General features: G+C 46.3%; 1 protein-coding gene across 3 annotated transcripts; it reads left to right on the top strand.

The window, feature by feature from the left end:
• The first annotated feature begins 1,833 nt into the window (after positions 1–1,833).
• Positions 1,834–19,077, top strand: Accs (1-aminocyclopropane-1-carboxylate synthase homolog (inactive)). 3 transcript variants are annotated; one of them, XM_042671089.1, is made up of 16 exons: positions 1,834–1,925; positions 2,016–2,154; positions 4,818–5,108; positions 7,090–7,149; positions 7,413–7,483; positions 8,830–8,899; positions 9,329–9,395; positions 11,265–11,362; positions 11,772–11,849; positions 12,871–12,971; positions 13,907–13,996; positions 15,306–15,351; positions 15,466–15,607; positions 18,020–18,162; positions 18,268–18,421; positions 18,573–19,077. In XM_042671089.1, exons 3-16 carry the CDS (start codon positions 4,818–4,820, stop codon positions 18,665–18,667), a joined length of 1,506 nt encoding a protein of 501 aa, XP_042527023.1. In that variant the 5' UTR covers positions 1,834–1,925; positions 2,016–2,154; the 3' UTR covers positions 18,668–19,077. The 3 variants fall into 3 exon arrangements, with proteins under 3 accessions (XP_042527023.1, XP_042527024.1, XP_042527025.1); XM_042671090.1 differs by having other exon boundaries at positions 1,877–2,154; XM_042671091.1 differs by lacking the exon at positions 2,016–2,154 and having other exon boundaries at positions 1,879–1,925.
• Positions 19,078–20,817: the final 1,740 nt, after the last annotated feature.

Here is a 20,817-nt window from a genome sequence, read left to right as displayed (position 1 = left end):
AAAACCGAGTCCTATATTTCTAAGACCAGAGATGTGTGACATATCATGAAAAGCAGAATAAAGAATCAGCTTTGGTTAGTCCTAAGGGTTTGTTACCATGCTCTCTTCTGGACCTATGTTTTGTTCTTAATAATGATCATTTTCTTTTAAAAAATCTGATTCCTCAAAATTCTTCCCTCCCTCCCTCTCTTCTTTCCCTTCTCCATCCCCTCTCCTTCCCTCCTTCCCTCCTTTCTCTTTTGTGCCAGGCCTGGTGCTTGAACTCAAGGCCTGGGTGCTGTCATTGAGCTTTTTTAGCTTGGGCTGGTGCTCTACCACTTCCTGAGCTTTTGTGCTCAAGGTTAGCACTCTGCCACTTGAACCACAGCTTTTTGTTGGTTAATTGGAGAGAAGAGTCTCATGGACTTTTCTGCTGGTGCTGGGCTTTGACCCATGATCCTCAAATCTCAGCCTCCTGAGAAGCTAGTATTACAGGAATTTTTTTTTCTTTCCCATTTCTGGCCAACCTCTGCCCCTCCTTCCCCCATGGATTAATTCTGTAGGTTCACGACTCCATGCAAATGTAATCATACAGGCAAGCTCTTGTGTTCAACTTTATTTGTTCAGAAAATGATATTCACGTTGTCATATAAATTAGTTCATTCACTTTAGTTTTGAGTATCCTATTATGTAGGTCATAACTTAATAAGAAACCAACAGGTTTCCAAAGTGCTTTTAGCATTTAAAAGTATGAAAGTTCTGGATACTCCATTTTCTTGTCAATCTTTGATGTTTTCAGTCCCTCTTAAAGTCATTCTTGTAGGTGTGTAGGTTTTATTCTGCTCTTAATTTACATCATGTGAGTAATACATATCTTTTCACGTGTGATGTGTGTGTGAGAATCAGCTGTCTGCCTTACTGAATTCTTTTTATGCATATGTATAATGTGTGTATAATGTATATTACATGTAACTATATATTATGTATATATTACATCTATAGTTACAGACCTGCAGCACCACGCATGGTTTGTGATTTCCTTTTTTTAAAATCTATGGCTTGCTTAGAATAGCTTTATTCATTCTCAAATATTCAGAAACTATCCAGCTCTCATGACAGTACTCTTTCCTCCCCTCCCCAGCACTTCAGAAGGCCAAGACAAGGACGGATGGTGAGTTCTAGGCTGGACTGGGTTACAACAGCAAGACAAATGAATGGCTGCAAACACACCACCTCGGGACCACGCTCTAAGAACGCGCCCCTCTCAATTCCGAAAGGTTCTGGCGGGATACAGAGACATAATGGCCAAGAGACATAATGCACCTCAACACTACCAGACAGACAGGAGTTACAGCAAGGACCCCACAAGCCCCTACGGCCGCCTTTCCCTCCCCGTCCCCCCCCCCCCCCCCCCAGGATTTCCTGATTTCCTCTCTTCTGTCCCCTCCCCCGCTCCAGCACCAGGTTTAGCCTCCAGTCAGAGTAGGCGGGACCCCGCAGGTCCACGAATGCGGAGACGCCCTCTGGGAGCTGTGTCCAGGGCGTGTGGGCGGTGCTACGGCATGTGGGCGGTGCTTTGGGCGGGTGTGGGCGGTGCCCTGGCTGTGAGTGGTGCTTTCGGCGGTTGTGGGCGTTTCCTGGTCCCGCTGGGAGCTGTGTCCAGGGCGTGTGGGCGGTGCCTTGGGCGGGTGTGGGCGGTGCCCCTGGCTGTGAGTGGTGCTTTCGGCGGTTGTGGGCGTTTCCTGGTCCCGCTGGGAGCTGTGTCCAGGGCGTGTGGGCGGTGCCTTGGGCGGGTGTGGGCGGTGCCCCTGGCTGTGAGTGGTGCTTTCGGCGGTTGTGGGCGTTTCCTGGTCCCGGGAGGCTTGAGTCTGCCAGCAATCTCATCTGTACGTAAAGCGCCCGGGACATTTCAGAGCCAAAGAGACGGACCAGCGGCCTATCTCCAAGTAGGTGCCCACCCTCCTCCACTTTGCAGGAAGGCCAGCAGGATGGGCCTCTAAGCACTTGGCCTTCCTCCCCGCCCTTTGATCTCACAGCCCTCAGCACGGATCTGATCGCGCTTCCTCCGCCTGGAAATCGGGCTGGGCTCTCGCGAGGCGTCCCCGTCCTGTGGAAGAGCCTGTGACGGTGAACGGGCAGTGGCCGCTCGGCCTGCGCTTCTCCGACGCGTGATTGGTGCGCAGCTCTGGCTGGGGACGGACTGGGGTAGGCCGGGGACAGGCTGGAGGCCCCTTCCTCTTTACTGCAGCCCCAAACCCTGGCCCCAAGGCCGTGCTGCCCACCCTGGCCACCCTCCGCCCTCTCGCTGGAGGAAACTAGAGGCTGGCTCTAGGGAGGGGGTCACCAGTTGGAGGAGGACCCCAGAGGATTTAGCAAAGCAAAATTAAACCTTAAAGGGTTTTGGTTCTGCCTCCTGATCGTCTTATCACTCAGCGGCGGCGAGGATATATGATATGACTATTCTAGAACTTTGGTCTTGAGGACTGTACTCTTGCCTAATTTGTATTCTCTCTGCTGCCACATCCACTGAGCAGGTGTGAAACCGTTTGGGGAGATGAAGGCTGGAACCAGAGGAGACCCTGTCCTTGGGTCCTGGTCTCTCCTTCCAGAGGGAAGACAGGAACCCTAGAGCACTGCTCAGCGTGCCTGCCTGCACAATGGTGACCCCTTGCAGCTCCCCTCGGTTCACACCACCGCCTGCTCCACACCACTGATCTCATGCCTAACACCCCAGAACCCCAGCAATGATCTACTTGGAAAATTTAAAACTTTTTTTTTAGTGGCAGGTGAGGTGGCACGGGGGCTTGAACTCAGGATCTGGGCACTGCCCCTTAGCTTTTTTTGCTTAAGGATGGTGCTGTACCATTGGGTGACAACTCCACTAAAGGGCTTTTTGGTGGTTATTTGGAGATAAGAGCACTTCCTGGGCTGACTTAGAACTTTCATCCTCAGATATATCAGTCTTCTGAACAGCTAGGATCACAGATGTGTTTGCCGTGCCTGGCTTAAAACATGGCTTTTTGAATTGAGGTCAGTAAGGATGGGTAAAGAACATTGGTGGCCTCTTAAGGTACAGAATGGAAAGCTGCAGAAATGGAACAAGTTATACCTATAAAGTTACTTAAATGTAGCAAGTACAGTCCTTGGCTGTCCCTTGTTCTTTTTCCTTCCTCCCTCTTCCTCCTTCCCTCTTATCTCACTATGTTGTCCAGATTGGCCTGGAATACATGAACCCCTTTCAGCAGCATACGGGCCACTGAGATTACAGGCATGTGCAACCACTCCTGGTTGTCTCACAGGTCCTTCACAGACTTTGCTTGTGGAAATAATTGTACACATGTTGCTAACTGGTAAGGGGCACAGAAACCATGAATATATAAACTTAAAGGGACAGATAGGTAGGAATGGTGGAGCCTCCTTAGTCCCAGCTATGAGGGCAGTTGAACCAGGAAACTTACTTGAGTATAACAAAAGGGTACAGCCTAGGCAACATAGTCAGAATGGCAGTCATCAAGAAAGCACAAATTTGGTGCAGATGCATGGGGATATGGGTGGGACCCTCTTATGTTGTTGCTGGGAATGTAAAATAGTTGACCTTCTGGGGAAATCAGTGTGGGGGTTCCTCCATGTGGAAAAGTCTAAAAATAGACTTAAGACCCTGCCATGCCATTTGGAGAATATGTCTGAAGGAGTATATATCAGTGTACAAGAAAGATACCCACGCACCTATGTTTACTTTCAGCATAGCCATGCTGTGGAATCAACCAAGGCCTCAACAACAAATGAATGGATAAATGAGATGTGTATATACCATAGAATATGACCCAGCCATATGGAAAAGTAAAATGTCATTTGCAGGAAGGTTGGAATTGGAGATCATCATATTGCGTGAGATAAGACAAGTTCCTGAAGCTAAATATTGTTTGTTTTCACTCATTTGTGGAAGCTAGACCTAATATATATTATATTTATTATATTCACAGACATGGGCATATGCATACACACCTATATATATATATACTTAAATATGCAGTATATATGTGCATATACAAAACAGTATTCTAACACTAGGACTGTTTAAAGGGTTGAGAGTGAGAGAAGTGGGGCTATGGCTCAAGCGGTAGAGTGCTTGCCTTGAGCTAAAGAGTGCAGGGACAGCGTCCAAGCCCAGAGTTCAAGCCCCATGACCGACAAAAAAAAAAAAAAAAAAAAAGAAAAGATTTAAAGGGTTGAGAGTGAGGGATGAAGGAAAAAGATGGAATGTGAACCCCTCTGTATGGTATTTTCACAATAAAAAAGATGGAATGTGAATAATTTTGAAATACAACTGTATGAAACTGCTATAAGGAATGTAAATGAAAGCTGTTGATCAGTAAGGGGTTGAGGGTTGGGGAGAGAGAAGGCAATAGAGAGGGTTATTCTGAGTCAAATATAAAGCATGCACATCTGAAATACGCTGAAACTGCTTGGTGTAATTAATCACAAAAAATGCAAAAAAAATAAAAATAAAACAGACTGTTGTGGAGGACAAGTTCCAATCTGAGTGAGGAGGGCTAACAGAGAGGGCAAATGAGGATGAGTATGTCTGAAATAATTTACATACATAAAAATAGAACAAAATAACTTGTTGAAATTATTTGTTGAGTTTGTTTGGGATACATTGCAAATATGCATGTATGGGAATATCACTGTGAACCGCTTCCCCCTTGTGCAACTAATAGGTGCAAATAAAAAATTGTAAAATAAAAATAAATAGAAAACGGGCAGATAGGGCTTGGTGCAGTGGGGAAGGAGCCTTTGAGCAGGCCTGTGCATTGAGTGCTTCTGTCTTCTTGCAGATGTTCACCCCTGATCCAAAGGACCCCCCAGCACCTCCCACCTGTCTGGGCTCTGCCTCCACCCAGGACATGGCCAGTAGCTGTCAGGATAGCCGGGAAGAGGAATGTCCCAGAGAACCAGATCCCAAGCGCTTGAAGCTTTATGGAGTGGGTAATCCCATTGCCATGTTCTCCTCTGACAGCTCCTGCCTGTCCTTTCGAGGGAGAGTCATCAAATGGTTCTGGGACTCAGCTGAGGAGGGCTACAGGACCTTCCACATGGATGAGTATGATGAGGACAAGAACCCCAGTGTGAGTGAAGCTCCGCCCCCACTGACCCCAAAGGGAACTGCAGGAAGGGGCACCTTTCTTGACTCATGGACAGCCCCACCTAGGACTTGTCAGTTTGGAGTTCAGTCCTCTAACTCCAAAAGCGTGACTCCTATTGCTCATGGAAGCCCCAGTTTATTGGTTTGTTTATAATTAAGGAGACTCTTGATTTATGAGGGAGGAATTCAAGGAACTGTGGATCAGAACATGAATTCTGACCCACCCCCACCAATTATTCAACTTAAATTTCTCCCCTCCCCTCCCCTTCTTCTTTCCTTTTTTTTTTTTTTTCCTGTGTTAGGTATTGAATGTAGAGTCTCAAAAATGCTAGGCTAGTATTTTGTCTACCATTGAGCCCCCAGCCAGCTGCTGTGTATCTCCTAGGAGAGCATTTATACTGACACAGAGGCTCCTTTTTTTTTTTGGTCAGTCGTGGGGCTTGAACTGTGGGCCTGGGTGCTGTCCCTCAGCTCAAGGCTAGTACTCTACCATTTGAACCACAGTGCCACTTCCAAAGGCTCCTTTTTGATCTACCTCTACCCTAGTTTCTGTTTCTCTCAGAGTGCATTCTTTCATTCCATGAACATATACAGATGGCTGCTCAGTCTCTTGAGAGAGACAGTAGTGTTTTGGGCATGCATCTGCCTTCAGGGAGACTTATAGCATTTATCTTAGTTCTCATGGTTCCAGGGCGGAAACTGAGCAGTGCTCAGCGGATGGCTGTAAAGTGCTGTGGAACCCTGAGGAAGAAAACAGCCCCTGGAGATTTTTTTTTTTAATTGTGAAAATACCATACAGAGGGGTTATAATTACATGGGCAAGATAGTGAGTACATTTCTTATTAAGCATTTTTTGCCTCCTCCTTTGTTTCCCCATACCATCCCTTTCCCTTTATACCCTCCTGCCACCCCCCACCCTACCCCACCTCCCACCCGGCCAAAGTTGTAAAGTTCGTTTTTTGACATAACGTCTTGTACATCTCATTGTTGTAATGGGTCCACCTGTAACCCTATTTAAACAATTTGCTTTTTCCCTTCCCGTCCACAAATTATATCAACATCAAATACAATGAAAGCAGGGCTTATACCATGGGAGAGGTACATACAAAGCAATAAAGAAATCATCTTATAAGTATGTTGGAAACAATCACAAGAAAGAAAAAAAATTTGAATCCTTACCTTGGGGTTCATTTCACCTAACACCAACTTGTCTGACAGTTTCTGTTTGTCTCAGACATATACTAGTTATTGAAAATAAGGGAAACCATGGGACCTATATTTCCTTGGGCCTGGCTTACTTCACTTAATATAATTTTTTCCAAGTCTTTCCATTTCCTAACAAATGGGGCAATGTCATTCTTTCTGATGGAGGCATAGAATTCCATTGTGTATATATACCACATTTTCTTGATCCATTCATTTACTAAGGGGCATCTGGGTTGGTCCCATATCTTAGCTATGGTAAATAATGCTGCAGTAAACATGGTTGTGCTGGTAGCTTTAGTATGGTCTTGTTTGTGATCATTTGGGTAAATGCCCAAAAGCGGATTTTGTGTGTCATGGGCGTAGGGCTCGTACTCAGGGCCTGAGTGCTGTCCCTGAGCTCACTTGCTCCAGGCTAGCACTCTACCACTTTGAACCACAGCTACACTTCTGGTTCTCTGTTGACTCAAATGGAGATAAGAGTCTCATGGACTTTCCTGCCCTGGCTGGATTTCAACCGGGATCCTTAGATCTCAGCCTCCTGAGTGCCATCAGTGCCCGGTAGAGATGGCATTTGGCAGAGCTTTGGACATGGGAAGATGGGAGCTGGGAGCCGGGGGCTGAGTGAAGGCTCAGCTGGAACACAGGGATAGCGAAAGGGCAGACTGCAGGGCATTCCACCTGCTGTCTCTGGGTCCCTGGGGCTTTTCCTTGACATTCCTCTGCCATGCTCACACAGCCTGTGCCCCTCTCGTCTACAGGGCATCATTAATCTGGGTACCAGTGAGAACAAACTCTGCTTTGATCTGCTGTCCCATCGGGTGAGTCCTAAGTACCTCTGAGGGGTATAAGAATGGCAATACACAAATAGAGTTTTGTTTGTTCTGCTCTGAGGAGCTTCTTCCCTGGAATGTTTCCTCCATAAGAGCCTGCTGTCTGTCTGGGTCAGGCTAGGTCCTGGGAGCTAACAGCTCTGGCTTTCAGGTCTGCCTTCTAAGACAACTCTCTATGTGGCCTTGGGTGACTCACTTTCCCAGTCTGGCAGTGCGGGCCCTCAGCTCTGCTCTTCCCTCTCTGTCCCCAGCTGAGTCAGAGTGATATGTTGTGGATAGAGCCATCCTTGCTGCAGTACCCTGACTGGAGAGGGCATCTGTTGTAAGTAGTTGCCAGTGGTTTTCAACACAAGATAATTTTGGTGTGTGTGTGTTGGGAGGAGGGGAATAAATAGCATATGTGAATAGATTTTTGTTTGTTTTTACTGGGAGTGGGTTGCTACTGGCCTCTAGAGGATAGAGGCCAGGGAGGCTGCTTACTCTACACTGCACAGGATAGCCCAAAGAATTGTCCCACTGATATCAGGAGTGGCAGGCTGAGTTTTCTATAGGCTGAAGGTCCATTCTTATAGACCTGGTAATCATGGGGGTCTCTCAGGAGCTCCCAGCTTGGACCTCTGATCCTGGTCTGAGTCATGGAGAGGGCCTTCGGGTGAGGGGTCTCTCCCTGGTTTTTTAGTACCTTTACAGTGTCCAGAATCAAGGTGAGCAGGGTCATTTCTTCATGGTTAGGTGGGAGGTAGTGTAGAATATTTGATTATGGTGTGCTGATAGAGTATTGATAAGGGTGGCTGAGTACTGTTTTAAGGGCAGAGTGGACCAGCACAACTCGATTCTAAGACCAAGATCCCAAAGCACATTTCCTTAACATACAATAATTAGGATGGTGAGCTCTGGAGGCAGAGCACAGGGCATGAAAATGGACTCTGCCACTTATCAGCAGGTCACCTGATAGTCTCCAGTCTCAATTTCTTCATCTGTAAATAGATATAATAATAATAGTAATAATTATGGCTGCAATGTAACATTCTCCAATAATATCTGTATAAGGTGAATGTTCAATAAGTGTTAGCAAAAACAACTGCAGGAACAGTTACAACAACAACAGCATCAACAACAATAATAAATTATTGCTGTTGGTTGTGGGGCTTGAACTCCCGAGTATGGGCTCTGTCCCTGGACTCTCTTGTTCAAAGCTAGCACTCTAGCACTTTGAGCCATAGCACCACTTCTGGTTTTCTGGTGGTTAATTGGAGATAAGAGCCTCATGGACTTTCCTGCGTGGTTTGAATCATGATCCTCAAATCTCAGCCTCCTGAGTAGCTAGGATTACAGATGTGAGCTACCAGCACCTAGCATTAATAATGTTTATATAATTATTAGGTAGATCTGCCTATAATGTTACCTTTCATTGTCTGAGGTCTCCTGATTAGATGGATTGGGTGTCATACACCTACTGAGAAGGAAAGCTTCTCAGGTGGATAGGACCTGGGGAGGGGCGCCAAGGTACTATGATCAGATAGGTGCTGATCACATTCCTCACATAAGAAGTAGGGAACAATACTAGCAGCTGACTGAAGATTCCCTAGAAGAACTTTGGGGTAGACTATGGGTTAAGGACCCTCTGGTAAGTCTCTCTGTCTGTCTGTTTCTTTGTCTTATATCTAGTCTCCGAGAGGAAGTGGCTAAGTTCCTGTCTTTCTACTGCAAGAGCTCAGCACCCCTCAAACCAGAGAATGTGAGTAGCTCCCCTTTCCTTCTTACATGATCTTCAGTTTGCTGTCCAATTCTTGACTAGTCAAGGATAAGGTGGGGTTGGGACCTGCCTTTCACTTAACCAAAGTAGAGCGAAGAACACTTCTTTCTTGACCCTAACTGTAGGGATTTAGAGTTAAAATTTCTGCCCTTGTGCTGGGGACCTTCCTGGCCATCTCAGCCTAGGGTAAAACCTTGGAGTGACTGGCGCTCTCTCTCTTGCTCATTTGACTAAGACCAGAGTTTCCATGAATGAGCATGGCTACAAGCCAGGGGTGATCTTCTTGGGAACAGAGCCCTCAGGGCATTGAGAAAGGGACCTGTATCTCTGCTATGCCATCCTGGGATAGAGGCTGGGTTTCTTGTACTTCCTGGAACAGAATCATCCCTATTTCCTGATTGTCACCCCCAGGTGGTCGTTCTAAATGGCGGTGCCTCTCTCTTCTCTGCTCTGGCCACAGTGCTGTGTGAGGTAGGAGGTAAGTGAGCTCTGATACCCACTCTACCCTGGGGTTGTTCTGTGCCTCGGTGTCTTCAGCATTCCCCTTAATGTCAGTATTCTTTCAATTCTAATAAAAAATAGGTAACTACAGGAGCCTTCAATAAATGCCTGCCAATACACCCAGTGGCAGTAATTCCAGGAAAGGTTACTACATCAGGATTCTTTCTCTCTGAGAGTACCTTCTTCATGCTCTCCAGAACATTGTCACATCCTTCCATGATAGTGTATGTCTAAGAGCAGAAAGAGAAGGACAAGGCTACACCATCCTTCTCCTATCCCTTCTTCTATCAGAAAGAGTATGGGGGTGTTTGTCCCCAGAAGAATGCAAGTTGGATCTCTCTCCATCTAATTGACCAGAAATGACTCATAAATGTGTTCTGAAAGCATTCCTTGGCAAAGAGGACTAAGGCAGAGCTGGCTTCAACCAAATGTGGTTACCCCCGTAGCTTAGGGAAAGACCTCCATGCCTTGGTTATATCCTTGACATTCTCTGAACACTTAGATTATCCCTTAACGAAGATTATCCCTTAACGAAGAAGAAAATTGGAATGGATCTTGGAGTGGGTAGACAGCAGGGCCTGAGAAAGAGCTGTGATCTTAAGGACTGGTCATAATCAGGGGTGATTGGTTATAAGAAATAGGAGTCTCATGATAGCTTAACTAGTAACAATAATATTAGTGGCTTCTATTTATCCCATACTATGCTCCATAGGATTTTACATGGAACCTAGGAAATGCATTCTATGACTGTCCTCATTTTAAGTAGAGGAGACTGGGGCTTCTAGGACCTGTCCAAGTCACACAGAGAGGTTGTCACTGGGATTTTGACCATAACAGGAAGGTTTATTGTAAGAACAAAAGAAGCAATTTCCTTCCCATTCTAGAACAGTCAAGATCAGCAACCCTTTAAGCTTCATTTAAGTTAGGATGATAATAGTTCCCGTGGACAGTGATGGTGAGAATCAGATGAGGTGCAAATAATTCTTTTTGTTAGTACTGGGACTTGAACTCAGGACTTGTTGCTCTTCCTTAGATTTTTTTGCTCAAGGTGGTACTCTGCCACTTGAGCAATGCCTCTACTTCTAGCCTTTTTGCTGCTTAATTGGAGAGAAGAATCTCAGGGACTTTTCTGAGTGCTGGCTTCAAACTATAATCCTCAGATGTTAGCCTTCTGAATAGTTAGAATTACAGGCATGCCACCTGGCTGGTTTCAAACTGCAATCCTCAGATCTCAGTCTCCTGAATAGTTCAGTCTCCTGAATAGTTAAGACTTAGATGCATGGCACCTGGGCAGTTAAGTGCTGTTTCCAGCACATACTAAGTGTTCAGTAAATGTTAGCCACTAGTTCCTTCTTGGGCTTTTGGCTAAGATTGAATGTTTGCTCTTAATTACAGATGGTCCCCAACTTATGATGGTTCCATTTAGTATTTTTTTGACTTTAGCATGAAAGCTGTACTCATTCAATAGAAACAATATTCAAATTTTGAATTAAGACCTTTTCCCTGGCTAGCAATATGAGACCATATTTTCTTGCAATGCCGGGCAGTGGAGCCACAGCTCCACACACAATCAGCCATACCACTCTGTTGCTAAGCTAGTGATGTTTGGTAGTGATGCTTTTTGACTGAATGATATTTTCAATTTACAGGGGGTTGTCTGGATGCAGCCCCATCATATTATGAGAGACATTGGTCTCAGTGATTCTAGGCTTTAGTATTTTGGGGAGTTGAGAGTAGAAAACATGCCCCAAATGCTCCCCAAGGATGTTGAAGTCCTGGAGAGCCAATGATGTGGGTCTGGGGTGTTGGAGCGAGAGGATGACAGACTGCCCCTTACCCTCCTCAGAGGCTTTCCTGATTCCCACCCCTTACTATGGAGCAATTACCCAGCACGTCTATCTCTATGGCAGTGTCCGACTGGTCTATGTCTACCTGGACAGCGAGGTAAGAGTTCCTGCATCCCAGGTGGGACATGGACCTTCCTGTAGGCTGAGTTTCCTGGGTCTGAAATCTATATAAGGGCTCTGGGGCTACAGTGTTGCCACTGGCTGCCATGTCTGGGGTCTCCAGAGGTCCTCAGCACCCGGCCCTGAGATTCTTGAGGTCCCTGTAGAAGCCAAGGACAGCCTCAGAAATAAGAACACGGTAGTACACTGATGAGGTTAGTCCCTGATGTGAAGGGTGGGAGGGTGGGGAGGTGTGGTGGGAAAAGCGAGTGACCACCCCGCTCCATCCATTTTCCAGACACTGTGCTAAGACTGGAGCTTGTAAAGGGTGAGAGATCTAGAGCTCAGGTTTTGAGAGGAACGCTGAATTTGGCTGTTGACTTCGGTGTATCTTTTTTTCCCCCCAGGTTACTGGGCAAGACACACGTCCCTTCCAGCTTACAGCAGAGAAGTTGGAGTTGGCCCTGCAAGGAGCTAATGCTGAGGTCTGTCTGAGATCAAATCAAACCCAGAGCTGGGAGTGGGTGGGTCTGAGCAGGGTGTGAACCCCTTTTTCTCTGCCTGATCTCCTCTGAATTAGGTTGACAGCCTATGATGGGGATGTAGGTTGGGGACATGGAGCCATTCTAGGGGGTCAAAGCCCTGACTGTGGAGGGCCTTCCCATTAGAAAGACTCTTGAACCTCAATGCAGACGGAATTAGCTAGGGAGCTTCATTAAATACTCTGCATCTGCACACTCCCGCTGATTCCGCTTCAGGAGTTAAGTGTGGTACATACAGGTCTGTAGTTCTGCTACTCTCCTTGGCCATTTAAAGGGGTGGTTCTGTGTACCTTGAGAGAGCCTGGAGCCTCCTTAAGAAAAGTAGAGACCTGTAGTAGTGGTTCTTCCAAGTCTACTTTTCAATGATTTGCCTACTTAGGTTATTTTGCCTTTATCATTTAAGTTGTTATATGTTTACTATAGTAAAATATTTTTGTGAGTATGCCAGTAGTGGAGCTTGAACTCAGGGTCCGGGTGCTATCCCTTAGCTTTTCCTCTCAAGGCTGACCCTCTACCACTGGAGCCATAGCTCCACTTCTGGATTTTTGCTGGTTAATTGGAGATAAGAGTTGCATGGACTTTCCTACCTGAGCTGGCTTTTAACAGTGACTATTAGATCTCAGTCTTTTCAGCTAGGATTACAGGTGTGAGCTACCAGTGCCTGGCTTACTATAGTAATTTTGAAAGTAAAAACAAAAAACAAAAAAACCTACTATCCATAATTCTTCCAACAGGCAGCCTCTGCAGCATTTGGGCCCATTTCCCTGTTCTCTGTATTGGTTTTCTTTTCATAATGGGCACAACACTGCGGATGTAATACTGTGTACTTGTTGCTTTATGATGGCTTATGAACGCGCCCCAATCATGTTTTCCCTTGGAATCACCAGTGATCAGCACCTCCTAGTGGGACTGTGTAGCTTTGGCCCTGGGGAGAATCTGAGATTGGCCCTTTGGATGCTTTCAGGGTGTGAAGGTCAAAGGCCTTATCCTTATCAACCCCCAGAATCCTCTGGGTGACATCTATTCCCCCAGAGAGCTACAGGAGTTCTTGGAATTTGCTAAAAGGTAAGCCTCCACCCCTCTGTACCCCACAAATCATCTGGGCACACAGGGCTCTAACAGGGGATTGGTATAAGTTTCCGTACCATTTTGGGGGGAAGAGATGTGTGTGTGGGGTATCTCTTCCACTTTCCATTTTATAACCATAGCTATCATTTATTGTACTCTAGGAACACGCTGAGCACTTTAGATCTCCCAGAACTGATAATCTGATTATCTCTGATAATCTTTACAATGACCTCATCAAGAATAGACCTGGTTGATTATCCCTATTTGATTGAATCTTAGCATGGTCAGGTCAGAGATAGGCTCAGACTTGAATCTGGGTCCATTAGACTCCAGCCCTGGTATTTAAATGTGCCCCTCCATGGAGGAACCTGAGGGTCCTGCCTTTCCCCTACACTTCAAAAAACCACTATTCTTTCTATATGCAGTTTCTGGTTTGTTTAAACAATGGACCAAAGGAGAATGTTCTTGGAAAACCCAACTTTGGTAACACTGGGCTGGACTGGTCTTTTTGGGTTTTTGTCATTGTTTGTTTGATTGCTGGTCCTAGGGCTTGAACTCAAGGCTGGCCTCTGTCTCTGAGCCTTTTTGTGCTCAAGGCTTGAGCCATAACACTACTTCTGGCTTTTTCTGAGTAGTTCATTTGAGATAAGAGTCTCATGAACTTTCCTGCCCAGGCTGGCTTTGAACCTTGATTCTCAGCCTCCTGAGTAACTAGGATTACAGGTGTGAGCCACTGGTGCCCAGCTATTTTTTTTTTTCAGTCATGGGGCTGGAACTCAGGGCCTGGGCATTGTCTCAGCTCTTTTAGCTCAAGGCTAGTACTCTACCACTTTGAGCCACAGCTCCACTTCCTTTTCTGGGCTTCTGGCATACTACCACCCACTTTGGGGACACACTAGGCTACAGATCAAGCTCTGTTCTCTCCCTGCCAGGCATGAGCTACACGTGATTGTGGATGAGGTCTATATGCTGTCTGTGTTTGAAGAATCACTTGAGTACCGAAGTGTCTTAAGCCTGGAAAGGTAAGGTTCCTGGGTACTGCTGGATCTGGTGTCTCTGACTTCACTCATCGCAATTGCTTTGACAATAGCCCCACTTGTCTTCCGAAGGCTGAAGCAAGAGGTGGGAGAGTTGGGCTCCATCAGGGGTTTTCAGATGCTTCCGTGAAGTTAGGAGCTCCATGGGAGATCTGGTAACAATAGCTATCATTTCTTGTATTTTAGGGCCAGGAGGAAGATTGGCCTCCTTAATTCCTTCTTCTTCAGAGTAACTGTTTTGTTTTGTTTGGAGTTGTACTGGGGATCAGAGTTGTACTTCACACTTGATAGGCAGATACTCTACCACTTGTTTTTTGTTGGCTTTTCAGCTTAGGGTCTTTTGTGCTTTTGTCCCAGAGCTAGTTTCAGACCATGATCCTCCTAACTCTTCCTCCCAAGTAACTGGGATTATAGGTGTGCACCACTACCATCAGCCTCAGAATAGCCTGATTTTTATTCATTCATCTAGTCATTCATTTATGTACTTTCTGTTGTTGTTGTTGTTGGTTGTGGGGCTTGAACTCAGAGTCTGGGCGCTGTCCCTGAGTTCTTTTGCTCAGGCTAGTGCTCTACTACTTTGAGCCACAGCGCCACTTCCTTATTTACGAGGCTCTACCATGTGCTGAGTACTTTAAGTAGGCTTTTCCTTAAGTTTAGTTTGAGCAGAGAATTTGTAACCAATATGCCTCCGGCAACACTTGAACCAGATCATGGGTAAAGTCTGCAAACTTGACCTTCAGGGATTCAAAATATCAGTTCCTCTGAGCACTGTTCTCTGGTTCTCCCATCTGTTCCTCACAAAGCTCTGCAAAGCAGAAGGTGCATGGAGTGCCACTTCCATTAGTTTGCATTAGGAAAGTGAGACCCAGAGGAAAGAGTGACTGTACATGATCATTGCTTCATTATGGGGAAAATATGTATTGAGCATCTGTGCCAGGCATTGTGCCCGGTATTGGTGATATGACAGTGCACAAGGTACATATAGACCCTTCCTATGTGGAACCATTATTTCTAGTCCTGCCAAAATTGGCCATTGGTCTTTTACTCATTTCTTCCAAGGACACTGTGCAAACCAGTGAACTTGTCTGCCTTCTAATAAACATTGATTTACAAAAAAAACCCCAGCAGGCTAGATTTGGCTTGCAGGCTGTTTGTTGACCCTTGATTCAAGGAGATGAGAACAGGGCTCAATCCAAAACCAGATTTACCCCTCCATGCCCTCATTTGTTCAAGCAAAATGTATTTGCTGCTGAGGTTCATTGTTGCCTGTCTTCCCACGCTGTGCTTTCTGCAGGCTGCCAGACCCCCAGAGGACCCATGTGATGTGGGCGACAAGCAAGGTGAGTTTCTGGCTGGTCTGAGAATGTGAGGGAGGTAGGTGGGGGCAGTCAGGTGGGTGGAACTGGCTTCCTCCCGGAAGGCCTGGCAATGGCTAAGGTGCTTTATTTCTGCAGGACTTCGGCATGTCTGGGATGCGCTTTGGTACTCTGTACACAGAAAACCAGCACGTGGCTACTTCTGTGGCTTCCCTCTGCCGCTATCATGGTCTCAGTGGCCTGGTGCAGTACCAGATGGCACGGTTGCTCCAGGATCGCGGTGACTATCTGGGCCCGGTGATTTGAAAGAGGAGGATAGGTTCCCATCTTATCTGTGACTAGCCAAGGACTATGATACTTCTTCCATAAGAAGAATTTAATTCTTCTATGTCTGAGTCCATACTCTACCCAATCACTTCCTGGCTGTGTGGCACATGACTTCAACCTCCTTGAAGCTCTTTTTTTTTTTTTATTCTTAAAATAGGGATCCTAATATTACCTGTCTGATCAAATGGGATTTGTAATTGAGTTGAGTGCTACTTTACCTGGTGATAGGCACTCGGCCAATGTAAAAATCACTGGCCAGGTTCAGTGATGGTGCTTGTAGTCCTGGGTACTTAAGCAGCTGAGACAGGATGATCGCTTGAGTTCAAGAGTTCAAGGCCAGCCTGAGCACCATCTCAAGGTGTAAAGTGTGAATTCATTATTATTTCCTAGCTATGAGTACTTTGAAAATCGAAACTACTAAGAGAAAATGGCTATACGGGCATTCTCTCTGCCTTTACCCATCTATTCTGTTCCCAGGATCCTAGAGAGAATTTAGATGGCGACACTCATGTGTTGTTGCCATTTGTTGAGCCTCGTAGATGTATGTTCCTAACAAGCAAGAATTCTTGCATATTCTCCATTACTTTCCAGATGAGGAAAATGAGGGCCAGATACTGCATACCTACTATAATAGCAAGAAAAAAATTTTTTTTAGAAACAAGGAGAACTTTGAATATTGGCAAGGAAGTGAAGCAACTGAGGCTCACATACATTGCTGATGGGATTGTAAGATGCTTCTTCCACTTGGAAAACTCTTTGGAGGTTTCTTATAAAGTCAAATGCACAGGGCTGAGGCTAGAACTCAGTGGGTAGAACATTTCCCTAGCACGCATAGCGTCTTGGGATCAATCCCTACCACCGCAAAAACAAACCAAAGCCAAACAATAAACTCCACATACTTACCAAATCCAATAATCAATCCTACTTGAGCCATTGACCCTGATGGTTACATAAAAACCTTTACATGAGTGTTGTATAAGGGTTTTATTCAGAACCACCCAGAATTGGAAATGGCCCTAAGGTCCCTCCATAGATGAGTGAATATACAACAGACGGTGGCAAATCCACAGTGTGGAATCCTGCTCTGTGGTGAAGTCCATGGGGCCTACGTCCACCTCAAAGGCATGACACTGGTGAGAAAAAGCTAAGCTAAAGAGATAGTATGCTGGGCTGGGAAGGTGGCTCAGTGGTAGAGCGCTTGCCTTGCATGCATGAGGCCCTGGGTTTGATTCCTCAGCACCACATAAGCAAAAAAGAAAAAAAAAAAAACTGGAAGTGGCGCTGTGGCTCAAGTGGTAGAGCACTAGCCATACAATTTTATTTTTTAAAACTATAGTACTGGGAGGCTCGAAGTATGGCTCCGTGGTAGAGTGCTTGCTGAGCATGCATGAAACCCTGGGTTTGATTCCTCAGTACCACATAAACAGAAAAAGCTGGAAGTGGTGCTGTGGCTCAAGTGGTAGAACACTAGCTTTGAGCAAAAGCAGCTCAGGGACAGTGCCCAGGCCCTAAAGTTAAGCCCCAGGACTGGCAAAGCAACAATAACAACAAACAAACAATAGATGGGGTTTGTATGGAAGCTGATGAGACTGTGAGTGGCCTGAAAATGTTCTCTAGGGGATGGAAGCATTCAGAATCCTGACTGTGGTGATGCTTACACATACGTATACATAATATAATCCACAGAATCCTGTGTACCCCTTCCTGGAAAAGTCAATAAAAATATTGAGGTTCAGGGAGGTGAAGTTGTTCAAGCCCCTGCCCCCTCCCTGTAAGTTGGCCCTACTTGGATCTGGACCTTGGTTTGTGTGATTCTAAACCATTATTTTATAACTGGATATACCTTTGATTAGGTGCTATATTCCTAGGGACTTGGTACTATGGGTACAGAGGGCAGGAAGACCTGGATGCCATCAGGACCGCATCTGGATTAAAGATACTGAACAACAGCTTAGTGCTGGTGACTTATTCCTGCAAACCTAGCTACTCAGGAGGCTGAGATCTGAGGATTGTGCTTCTGCCAGCCAGGATAGGAAAGTCTGTGAGACTGATCTCCAATTAAGTACCAAAAAGCTAGAAGGGGAGCTGTGGCTCAGTGGTAGAGTGCTAGCCTTAAGCACAAAACCTCAAGGACAGTGCCCAGGCTCCAAGTTCAAGCCCCAGTACCTGCACACACAAAAAAGATATTGAACATTGAATTCACATATCCTTTTCACTGTTTCCTGGCACTCCCTCCCCACAGCAAGCCAGATAGAGGGACTTACATAGTTCTTGCACTTGTGACTTTTGCTTGGTGGCATTTAGACCGGTGGGATGGAGTGGAAGATCACTGGGAGATTTATCTTTTGGCTTCTCTTTCACCCAGACTGGATCAGCCATGTGTACCTGCCAGAAAACCATGCCCGCCTCAAGGCAGCCCACACCTATGTCTCAGAAGAGCTCAAGGCCCTGGGGATTCCCTTCTTGAGTCGTGGGGCAGGCTTCTTTATCTGGATTGACTTGAGAAAGGTAATGTAGGTGGGGGTGTGGGTAGGGAGCAAGTGTCAGGCCTCCATGCAGCAGGGGCGGGGCTATGGAGGTCTCTTCATCCCAGGCCTCTTTCTGCCCTCCCAGTACCTTCACAAGGCCACCTTTGAGGAGGAAATGCTACTCTGGCGCCGATTTTTGGATAACAAAGTACTTCTGTCCTTGGGCAAAGCCTTTGAGTGTCAAGAGCCCGGCTGGTTCCGAGTGATCTTCTCAGATAAGGCCCAACGGCTTCGCTTGGGTGAGCAGCCTCCATCTCCACCCCCACCCTCTGCCCCACAACTGTATCCTTTGAGCCACCCCATCTCTAGGGGTTCCAACAGCCTGGGTTTGCTCATCCCACCCCCTTGCCTAGCCATCAATGCTGAGGGTCCCTCATTTCCCTTTCTTAGGCATGCAGAGGATCCGACAGGTCCTTGAAAGCAAATCCCAAGTATCAGAAGATAATCTTCCTTGCCAGAATAAGAAGCTGCATGATCAGCCCTGATGAACTGTCTACTTACTGCCCCTGACCTGCACAGGCAGGAGCTGCAGAAGACTGACTGGATGAGCCATCTCTCAGCAGGATTCCCACCTTGGCCCTGTCTCTGATGACTTGCTTCCTGCCTTTGCCAGTGGCGTCAGGAAACTCCATAAGCTGAGATTCATCCTTGGCCGGCTTTCCTTATTCAGTAAGACTGGAGTCAGCCACTTGGCTCTGTTGTGAGTAGTTTACAATGTAGGAAGTCGTGATTCCTGCTAACCACAGCCTTCAGCCTCCTGAGGATGTGAGAGCAAACAAACAACATGTACCTTCTTTGTGATGGTGCTTTGTGCCTTTTTCTTTGTTGCTATGGAAACAAGCACAAGGAAACAGTGCCCATAGAGGGAATACCAAAGAATAAAAAGTAATCATGAGGAGCATAGAATTCATTTTTTGCATCAAAGCACACCACGAACCTGGGACAGGCCTCAGTGTGGGATCAGGTGAACAAGACCCCATGATGGGAGTCAATGGGGGTTGAAGTGGCCTCAGGACCCCCTCCCCTCCCCCCCCACGCCTTTTACCTAAGAAAGAGCTACCTTCACTGATATTCCCACAGCAGAGTGGCCTAGCAGTGGATGCTGGGAAGATGGGGAGTGGGAACTCTTATCTGAGGCTGCCTAGCACTGAACTGATCAAGATTACCCTTTCCACGTTGAGTAATTGAACAAAGGGCTGTTTGGCTCATCTGCAGGGGTGCTTTGATTCAGAGCCTAATGAGCTTTTTGACCACTCAAGCTGTGTGCTGAGGACCTTTCCAGGCACCACATTTCTGCCTTATAAAAGCGAACTCTTGGCTGGATATGGTGGCATACCCCTGTCCTCACCACTGCTCTGAAGCCTGAGGTAGGAAGATGGCCTGAGCCCATGAGTTCGAGGTCAGCCCAGGTGACATGGGGAGACCACATCAAGTTAGTAGAGCACCTGCTTAGCAAACTTGAGACCCTGAGTTCAAACCCCAGTTCAAACAGTAATCAACATTTGCATTCTTTTTTTTTTTTTTTATTGTGTGTGTGTGTGTGTGTGTGTGCATGCTTGTGCATGTGCTGGTACTGGGGCTTGAACTCAGGGCTTGGTATTGTTCTTTAGCTATTTTACTTAAGGCTGATGCTCTACCACTTGAGCCCCAGCTCCACTTTTGTTTTTTTGGTGGCTAATTGGACTTAGTCTCATGGACTTTCCTGCCCAGGTAGGCTTCGAGCCATAATCTTTAGATCTCAGCCCTCCTGAGTAGCTAGCATTACAGGTGTGAGCTGTTGGTGCCTGGCTAGGCAACTGAGTTTTACAGAGACTAATGTTGCAAACATCTAGAGCGTTAGAGTTTCAGGGCCAGGATCCAAATCAAGAGGTCTGGTTCAGAATTTTTTTTGCTCTTTCCAAGCTCTCAAACCAACTCATAATAGATGTCTTTGATGCCTCTCCAGTCCTGGAAACTAGCCTTAAATTGTTCTTAATTCCCTCTGAGCACTTTTCTACTCCATTCTTCTGAGAAAACACTGGCATCGGCATTTGTTTTACTGAGTTGACCCGAGCCTCTATGGAGGGTCAGGATAAGACATGGCCCACCATAGCCTCTGTGTCCTTGTCTACACCACTGTTGTTTGGGGTCATCATGTGACACACCCCACTTAGGAATGTTAGAAACAGATTCTTCTTCAGAGGGAACTCCTGCTGGCTCCTTGACACAGATGACTGGTCCAGGAATCTACCTACACTGAGCTCATTCATCTCAGAGAAGTAAATGGGAGACCCATGGCCCATGGGGAGTCTGTCCATCTTAAGTCCTCTCTGTCTCCTTTTTGCTTTTCCCATTACTATAGCCATTTGTGTGTGTGTGTGTGTGTGTGTGTGCACGCGCTCACACGCGTGTGTGCATGTGCATGAGTACTCTGAAACTGGCTCATCTTTACATCATTTTCTATACTGAGTTGCTTTCTCTTACCCTCATGGGACCTGGGGATACTTACATATCAGGAACTAGGAGAGAGTTAGCTTTTCTGGACCAGCCTGTGAGCACTGGGGGACAAGACTCTGGATAAGTTTCCTTTCTCCATATAGATCAGCAGTAAACTGATTTGTCAATATACTGGGCTTGAGCTCCAAGGGCTTACAGG

This window comes from Dipodomys spectabilis, unplaced genomic scaffold (assembly GCF_019054845.1).
Source record: "Dipodomys spectabilis isolate Male_0828 unplaced genomic scaffold, ASM1905484v1 ptg000599l, whole genome shotgun sequence".
Classification (NCBI taxonomy): domain Eukaryota; kingdom Metazoa; phylum Chordata; class Mammalia; order Rodentia; family Heteromyidae; genus Dipodomys; species Dipodomys spectabilis.
This window is presented reverse-complemented; position numbering and strand designations above follow the sequence as displayed.

What these genes read in the sequence shown, in the direction of transcription:
- Accs (XM_042671089.1), top strand. Translation starts at nt 4,818, where the DNA reads ATGTTCACCCCTGATCCAAAGGACCCCCCAGCACCTCCCACCTGTCTG. An exon ending in ACGGTTGCTCCAGGATCGCG is followed by an intron (nt 15,608 to 18,019) that starts GTGACTATCTGG and finishes TCTTTCACCCAG; the next exon opens with ACTGGATCAGCCATGTGTAC. An exon ending in GGCCCAACGGCTTCGCTTGG is followed by an intron (nt 18,422 to 18,572) that starts GTGAGCAGCCTC and finishes TCCCTTTCTTAG; the next exon opens with GCATGCAGAGGATCCGACAG.